This window comes from Orcinus orca, chromosome 3 (genome assembly GCF_937001465.1).
Source record: "Orcinus orca chromosome 3, mOrcOrc1.1, whole genome shotgun sequence".
Classification (NCBI taxonomy): domain Eukaryota; kingdom Metazoa; phylum Chordata; class Mammalia; order Artiodactyla; family Delphinidae; genus Orcinus; species Orcinus orca.
Genome location: NC_064561.1, coordinates 120909139 through 120918131, shown reverse-complemented (window position 1 = coordinate 120918131; position 8993 = coordinate 120909139). Strand labels below are relative to the sequence as shown.

General features: G+C 39.3%; 1 protein-coding gene and 1 long non-coding RNA gene across 2 annotated transcripts in view; one reads left to right on the top strand and one right to left on the bottom strand.

Annotated features, from left to right (window-relative positions):
- The window catches only part of ACOT12 (acyl-CoA thioesterase 12), a 48094-nt gene extending 40963 nt beyond the window's left edge, over positions 1-7131 (bottom strand). The window contains exons 1-2 of the mRNA XM_004281649.3: positions 6879-7131; positions 2014-2083 (exon numbers count right to left, since the gene is read on the bottom strand). Of these exons, the coding sequence (XP_004281697.1) occupies positions 2014-2083; positions 6879-7011 (203 nt within the window). The 5' untranslated portion in view covers positions 7012-7131. The remainder of the gene's footprint in view (positions 1-2013; positions 2084-6878) is intronic.
- The window catches only part of LOC117197366 (uncharacterized), a 30040-nt gene that overhangs the window by 10572 nt on the left and 10475 nt on the right, over positions 1-8993 (top strand). Inside the window, exon 3 of the long non-coding RNA XR_004477944.2 lies at positions 4419-4578. This is a non-coding gene — a long non-coding RNA (uncharacterized LOC117197366). The remainder of the gene's footprint in view (positions 1-4418; positions 4579-8993) is intronic.

Below are 8993 nucleotides of genomic sequence, written 5' to 3'. Positions count from 1 at the left end.
TTAGTGGCCACAAATCCTTTCTGATAACACAAACACAAAATGGTTCAAATGGCAAACCACACTTTAATGATGAGGTTACTAGTTAAGTCTAAGTTACAGAATTTAGGATTGGAAAGTACATAATAGATGTTTTATTGCAATATACTGTTGGCATTCCTAAATTTAATAATGGTGCTTTAATCTATTCCCAAATAAGTTTGGATTTTCAGTAATCTGTAATTGTGTTGAGATACAAACACATGTCAACTTTTTCTACTTCAGGAAAAATCACATAGCTAGTATCTGTGCTTAGTCAATAGACCCAATAGACCTTTATCTATATCTACAAGTCTCTAGAATGTCAAGGGCTCTTTCACTGACACTGCAGCTACCTATGAGAACAAGCATTAGGAGATGTTCAATAAAGGTTGCTGATCACAAAGATAGAAGAAGTGGGTTGGAGAAAGCACTGGATAGAGCATAAGAAGATCCAGTCTCTAAGTGTCCTCTGTCCTTTGGCTGGCTCTGGGCCTTAGGCTTCAGTTTCTTATCAGTACAAAAAGATGATTGGGTTGAGTTCTAAAGGTCTTTCCATATCTGTGATTCTAATGCCTACCAAAAATTTCTTTTGGGTTAACTTTGGAGATATAACTTCTTTATGCATGTCGTTTTATTTAACTTAATTTTGTTTGTATATAAATGAATAAGTGCCAAATAGATAAATGTAAGCTGGAGGTTGTAGAGATGAAGTGGGCATCTCACTGGACAGACTACTTAGGGTTTTGAAAACAGGTGGCAGCTACCCCGTGGTCCTTGAGAACCATCCCAGACTAGAAACAGATGATCTTCTCTCTTCCTTTTTCTAAACATAACATAAGAAAAAGGAAGAGAGAAGATCATCTGTTTCTAGTCTGGGATGGTTCTTTTAGGATGAAGATATTCAGAAAGAAAAAAAAGAGATACAAACATAAAATCAGATAAATTAAGTAAAACCATATAACCCTAGTTTATTACAGTTATTAATGTAACTTCTTTAAAAAAAATAATTCCTAATTCTGTCCACCAAAAAGGCATAGAAATAATGACCAACCCTGCATCAGTGAGCATGTTAAACAGGTATACAATGAGCAGATACAAAATGTGGTAAACGCTGTAGGACAAATGACCAGGTTTCTTTAAAAAACAAATTGCAAGAGAAAAGAAGAAAGGGAAATTTTTATGTTAAAGGTCATATCAGCCATATTGGATCCTGATTCAATCCATAGACCAATTGTTTAAATTAAAAAAAAATTTTTTTTGAGACCATTGGGAATGATAGTTTTTCTTAATGGTATTGCAGTTACGTTATTATGTTTTCTAAAAGAGCCCTGATCTTTTAGAAATATATACTGAAATATTCAGAGATAATGTCTGGGATTTGCTTCAAAATAATCCAGGTATGTGGGGGAGTATGGAAGGGTATTGATAAAACAACAGCATTTATGAGTTGATTATTGTTGTAGTTAGGTGTTGGGTCCTTGGGGATACATGGTAGTATTCTCTCTACTTTTGTATATGGTTGAAAGATTTGTGTATCTTGAAATTTTCTACAATAAGAGATGGTAAAACATATACACACTCCTACACATAAAATGTTTTTCATAATTTAACACCTCTACTCAGATGAATTAATGTTTACCCAACAACCTAATGATGAAATTCACCATCATAGAGATACTTATTATCATTAACAGTAAAGGAAGGAGCCATTCAGAACCAGCTTTTAGAAATCCTGCAGTGCCTTACACCAGAATGCATTTAATGCTGAGAGCTATTTCTCAACAAAATCAGGGCTGTAAATTTACACTTAATAGTATTTACTAAAAGTAGGTCCTGAAATTATTATTATGTTTTACTGATTTACATTGGTTCAAATGTTACTTATTAACAAATTGGATCCCTGACTCCAAATGAGTACACTTAGGTGCCACAAATACATGTTGTAAATGAACCAATAAACCCAGGAGAAAGGTGTGATAAAGCAATGCCACTTACCTAGCTGTCTCCTCAAATTGTATGTCATCCACTGAGGCTGTAACACAGGAAACCCCAGCATGTTTTTCAGCTTCAAAAAATAGGTTGAAAATGGGCTGCATTAATAGTTATTTTAAAATATTTCAGCATGCAGGAAAAGGAATAAAACAAGTGGATTTATTCTAGTAACTCATCCTCTTATGCAGTATAGGACCACTGTGCCCACACTTCTGGATGAACTGGATTGATAACAGTTCCTTTGCTCAATAAGTTATTTTTCTACTGCATGGAAATTACTGTACTTTCTCCGAAGTTTTAACTTATACTGTCTTTGATTTGAAATTCAGCACCAATACCCAGCATATCTAGCTATTCAGATAGTAACTTTAGTAAGTTGGTGTCAAATTTAAATATTTTGTCAGGTACTACCCTTCTTTCGTTTAAAAAAACAATGCATCAGAGCTGTATCTATTATCCCACATAACCAGTAGCTGAATATATTTAAACCACTTAACCAGTGCAAGCACTGAACAGTGTGGAAGACCTTAGGTTCATACCCCAAATCAGAGAGAAACATCTCTGGGCATCAGAGAAATAGAGATGGGCACATAGTAAGTATTTAATCAATATTTATTATTTATTACTACCAAATTCATATGAAATTCACTATGCATTAATTATGTTGGAGGAGAAAAGCATTGAGTAGGGTGAGAGAGATTAGGGAAGCACTCCAGTTATTTCCATGTTCCCTGCCTGCATTTATTTATTTATTTATAATATTTATTTATTTGTTTATTTATTTATTTATTTATGGCTGTGTTGTGTCTTCGTTGCTGCCCTTGGGCTTTCTCTAGTTGCAGCGAGCGGGGGCTACTCTTCGTTGCGGTGCACGGGCTTCTCATTGTGGTGGCTTCTCTTGTTGAAGAGCACAGGCTCTAGGTGCATGGGCTTCAGTAGTAGTGGCACATGGGCTCAGTAGTTGTGGCTTGCAGGCTCTAGAGCGCAGGCTCAGTAGTTGTGGTGCATGTGCTTAGTTGCTCTGCGGCATGTGGGATCTTCCTGGACCAGGGCTTGAACCCGTGTTCCCTGCATTGGCAAGCGGATTCTTAACCACTGCGCCACCAGGGAAGTCCCTCTGTCTGCATTTAATTTGTTGAGATTTTTTTTTTTGATTGTTGGTTTTACTTTATGTAAAAGTATCCGAATTTTTCCTCTTTGGGAAAAATCTTGACATGTGGTTTTTCCAGAATTTCATTTTGAGGAGCAGTCAGTTAAAACCCAAACAGACTGCATTAGCTTTTTAAAGAAATTTTAACTCCATTTTAATTTTGGAGACTTCACTCCTGCTGTCATATTATGAAAAAGAGACAGTGAATTATACTGAATTTGCATTCTTTGTGTGTAGTGGATTACTTTAATTGCAATATATATTGATAGTCCCAGGTAAAGTGATATGAGAAAATACTCCAGAGAGCAAGTATTTAAAACATTCCTCCCTATGATCTAATTCTGTAGAAAACTGGACATTCTGGTTTTACTAGTTGGAAATAACTATTCTTCCAATTATGCAGATAACATAAACTGAGTTACCAGAAAACTAACCATAGCAGAACTCTGTGTGTGAGTGATGGAGGGGGGGAAATGGGTTTCCCAGCTCTAAAGTTCAATTAGAGGAAGGAAACATAAAAGTATTAGACTCTAGAAAGTTGGGTTCAATTTAATTCAGTATATCAAACATTTGTTAAATTCCCATTGATTTCCAGACACTGAGCTGTTATCAGTCCTATCTTTTAATGAGTCTACTCAGTGACAGAGATCTAGCCATAGTCAATAAAGTGTTGACTAAAGGGTATGTAATAGACATTCATTCTGGTCACCTGATATGAGGGTATGATATGTTGAGTTTATTAAACTATTCTTGTAGGTAAAGTGTTACCATGTACACCAACATGAGTTACCAAATTTTGAATGATTTAAATGATAACTAAAGTGCAAAAACCAATAAAAGACTAAATTTTTATTGTATATATTGGGTGTCTTCTATGTATATATAGCACAAAGAAACATAATCATAATAATTATGATTTATTATTGGCCTGGCACTGAGCTAAGTATGCATATCAATTACATGAGGTTGATACTGTTATTCTGTTTTACAAAAGAGGCAATTTTGGCTTATAAAAATCAAATACATTGTTCTAAATAGTTATTTTTACTACAGAAGCAACAGGAACTCTGAGAAAAGAAAAGACCAACCAAGGAATGCTCCCTAGAGAAGTACTTGGCTGAATATGGGATTCAGGAGCTCAACTGCCATGTTTTACATTATAGACTTTCAAGGGCCATTAAATTAAAAATGAAAAATTAAAATAGGGGGAACCAACACAGGCCACAATTTTTACATGTGTTTATTTTCTTTTTACAAGTGTGACAGATATGAATTCAACAGGACCAGTCTGTTCTGGTTCTTGGTTTTGATTGCCCTTCATGCAGTATGCCAGTAAAAGTGGAAAAACCCTAAAGCTATTTCTGATTTCCTGGGGAAACTGAGAGAAGCTGAGGAACAGCTAAGTGGATATAGTCCAGGTATGATGACTGATAAAAATGACGGTGGCTTCATTCATTCTTTCTTTTAACTAATATTGATTGAACACTTGTGCTATGCCAGCCTCTCTGTAAGGTGCTGGAAATATAAAACAGCTACTATCCCTATTCTCATGGAATCTAGTGAGGAGCCAGACATTAATTAAATGAATACATAATAACAAAATGAGTTAGGTGATCTGAAGGAAACATGGATTTTGTGAGGGTCTGTAAACTGAGGAACCACACCTAGGTGGCATGTCAGGGAAGGTTTCCCTGTGGAGAGGATGCTTGAAGTGAGATCTGAAAGATGAGAAGGAGTAAAACAGATGTGTGTTGTGGAGGAGAGCAGGGAAGGGCTTGCTGGGCAGAAGGAACAGTGACTACAAAGATCCTGGGGTTTTTGTGGCAAAAATGCAAAAAGCAAGAAGGAGAGTAGGTAAGAAAAGGCTGAGGGGAAGGCTGAGGATAAACCATGCACAGGGCCTTGAAGCTCTTGGTTGACAATTTTTATAATATTTAGTATTAAAGATATTGTTTCAGTATCTTCTGGTCTCCAGATGAGGCCGGTGGCTAATTCTAACAAGGTCAGTGGCTAATTCTAATCATTGTTTTCCTACAAGGATTAACATTAACCGTGTTTCCAAACCAACTTTATCATGAAGGTTTCTTCAATATTGTATTATTAGTAATATAACTATTAAGGTCCACAGTAATTGGTTATCAATTGACTCCTGCTGTGATCCGAGTTTCCAAAGGTGTAAAACCATAGAAATCTTAATGAAAATTGCAGGAGGGCAATTGTTTCTCCATTATAGGACAGAAGCACTAAGTGAGGTAACTTTAAAAGTCACATCAATATTCACATAATGAATTCAGTTGCCATGGCAATAGGCATGGCAACTGAATAATTTCTATACTTGTTTCTCATACATGTGAATTACTTTTATATTCATGTCTCCATTATTGTTATTATAACAGACCTCAAATCCTGATAAAAACTGTTAAGACAGAAACCAAACAGACCTATCAACAAACAGAAAATAAACAGATTGGCATCAGATATATGACTGAATTTTGCGGGTGGTTAACACACAGGGGATTAGAAACTCTATGCACACTCATTGAAGAAAACAGGAATTTGTAATCAGCTGAGCTTTACTTTTGTCCTGTATAAAATAAGAGTCCTGGGATACACGATCTTAAGCTCCTTCCAGCTCTAATATTTTATCCTAACATATTTTACTTAAAATGTACATTTGCTGAGTCTATTAAGTGCCTTACGCAAAGCCTGGCTTCCTTTTAGAAATGAGATTCCAAGTTCTGGACCCATCCATCCAATTACCCATCCATATAATCAGGAAGTTTTTATTTAGTGCTTACTTATTAAGTGCTTACTAAGCTTCAGTTTACATGCTAATTGGACAGGCAGGAAATAAAAGGTGAACATATATGTACACAAAGTAATTACGGATTGTGCTAAGTGGTGTGGAGGAATTTGGAAAGGGTGTTGTGATGAAAGGGTGCAAATGTAAAGCAGGTAGTTAGGAAAGACTGCTCTGCATAAATGACATTTAGTGGAGATGGAATGCATGGAAAGGGCCAAGAGAAGAGTGTAAAGGCAAAAATAACAGCAGGTGCAAAGGTCCTTCGCAGAGACTACATGACGGTGTGGAAGGCAACAAACTGAATACAGAAGCAGATATAAGAGGTGAGTGATGTATTAAACTAGACATTAAAGAGATTTGCAGAAATGTAAACCAGTACCACTTCTCTAAGTACATTTTTGTTCTTGCTGAAAATATAGTTATTTTACAATAAAAATATGTAATGGGTTTTTGTTCTTTTCAAATGAATTATTTTTTAAAATTTCGCATATGGTAAATATGGATAAAAGAACAAACACGAAAGCTCTCTGGGGTCCTCGTTTATTTTATGGGGTAAAGGAGTCCTAAGACTAAAAGGTTTGAGAACCACTGGTCTAGGTCATTCCCAGTGTTGGATGAACAATCTCAACCATTACTTCCCAGCTGCACGGGGTTTAAAGCTCTGTCAATACCCTCCTCTCCTTCCTTCTCCCTCCTCACCGACCCAGGATCAGGGGTCCTGGTGTGACAGCATCCCGACCTCTGCCGTCCGGACCCCCGCCACCCCGCATCCCCACATCCCAGCCCGCTTCCCAGTTCCCAGACACGCCCCTCCGCTACACACACTGGGCCCCGCCCCCACTCAGGGCTCCTCCACTCCAGACCCCCGGCACCCTGGGTCTCCCCCATCCTACCCTCCCCTTCCAGCATCCCTACCCGCCAGGCAGGCGGCAGCGTCGATCCACTTGAGCAGCTGAGCGGCGCTCAGCTCTCCGCGGAGGTTGGCGTGCGCGGGCTGGATGGCCTGGCTCACGTGCACCTCGCCGGGCGCCGGCCGCTCCAGCTCCATGGCCGGTCAACAGTGCGAAGCAACCGGGCCTGGCCGCCGCCCGGCCACCAACTGGGCCCGCCCCCGCTCCAAAGGGCACCGAGCCGCTGCCACCACGGCCCCGCACCCCGCGCCCTGCTGGCCACTGGGCCACCTGGTGCACCGGGAGGTGAGATTTAAGGGGCCAGGAATACCGCGAGGAGGGCGAAAGGGAACTCTCTTCTGTCTCAGAAGACACTGACTCGGGCGGCCGAGGTTGGCAAAGCTGGAGCTAGACCGGGTTTCTCACCTATAAAGGGGGGATAGCAGTACTTATCTCAAGAGGACTGTGCAGAGAATTAAATGAGATAAAGTACAAAAGTCATAGCGTGTGCCCGGCTAAGGTGACATAGGTGTTTGCCAAGTAAAGAGTGAGGTTATTATCAGTCTGAAGAACTTGACAGGTGATGGGGAGTTAATAATTAATTAGTTAAATTCTGTCCAGAGAAATGTAGACCTTTTGCTTTAGAAGTTGATTTTAAAGTATTTGACTTATTTTCTTTTTCTTCTGGCTGTAGACTGCCAGGTAGGGTGGGCACTCACTCTTCCCATCCCTAGTTCAAAATACACCTTCTGAGTCTTAGGATAATATAATGGCTCCAAAAAAACCCCTGTTATTCATCTTTTTGTTATGAAATTACCTCCACTACCAAACAAACGGAGAAAAATTTAAAAAGGGCTGATCTTTGCTGGCACATCAGAAGTCACCCAATAAGGGAAGTCAACCTTTTGGTTTTAATATAGAGAATTTACAGTTAAAAGCTGCCAACTTGGACTTCCCTGGTGGCGCAGTGGTTAAGAATCCACCTGCCAATGCAAGGGACGCAGGTTCGAGCCCTGGTCTGGGAAGATTCCACATGCCACAGAGCAACTAAGCCCATGTGCCACAACTACTGAGCCTGCGCTCTAGAGCCCGCGAGCCACAACTACCGAGCCCATGTGCTGCAACTACTGAAGCCCATGCGCCTAGAGCCCATGCTCTGCAACAAGAGAAGCCACTGCAATGAGAAGCCTGTGCACCTCAACGAAGAGTAGCCCCTGCTCGGCGCAACTAGAGAAAAGCCTGTGCGCAGCAACGAAGACCCAACATAGCCATAAATAAATAAATAAATTAATTAATTAATTAAACAAAACAAAAAAACCTGTCAACTCATTACAAATGAGCCCAACAAATCCCAAGAGAATTTCTTCTTTGTAAGAGACAGAATCTAGAACATTAGAGTTCTCATTGTCAAACTTTAGCACATATAAGCTGTTACACTTTCTAGAGCTGAAATCAGTGACTCTACAAAGCAGTTTCCATTATGGAAACAGTGACACCAGAAAGCCTCCAGCATGTTATAGAGCCATAGATGTCATATTGTGAGGGCTGGCTGCATCTGGGATGGGTGAGGGAATGGACACCTGGAGAGAAAACCATGTGTCAGACAGGCAGCTGATGTAAAAGGAGCAGTTAAGATAGTAGAGCACCTGACTTGAACTCAGGACTCCTGACTTACCACAAAGTCTAACTGACTCCAACAAATCAGTGCTGCTTTTTTATCCTTGTGCAGATGGCCTGCCAAGCCCCAGCCTGGAGCATCAGAATGGAGATTCTGGTAATTTTGCTTCTCCTTTTAAAGATTTTTTTCTTTTTTAATGTAAGAGAGGAATGAAGGAAACATGGACTTGATAACTTTTCAGGATCCTCTGTGAGTAGGTTTCTGTCCCATATAAGCATAAATAAGAATTAGATGCATTCAGTTAGGGAAGTATGAAGTTTGACTTTTATAAAAAGCATGAAAATGACTTTTTTAAACAAACAAATTAAAATGTGTGCTTCCAGGATGGTCCCCTCATGTGCTTATATGCTGATTTCAATGACAGTGTTATTACTCATATCACTTTTGGCATTCCTCATTGGCAAGTGCCTCTAGAGTTCTTAATAGCATCTTGGCAGATTAGATCATTGTTCAGCAAATATT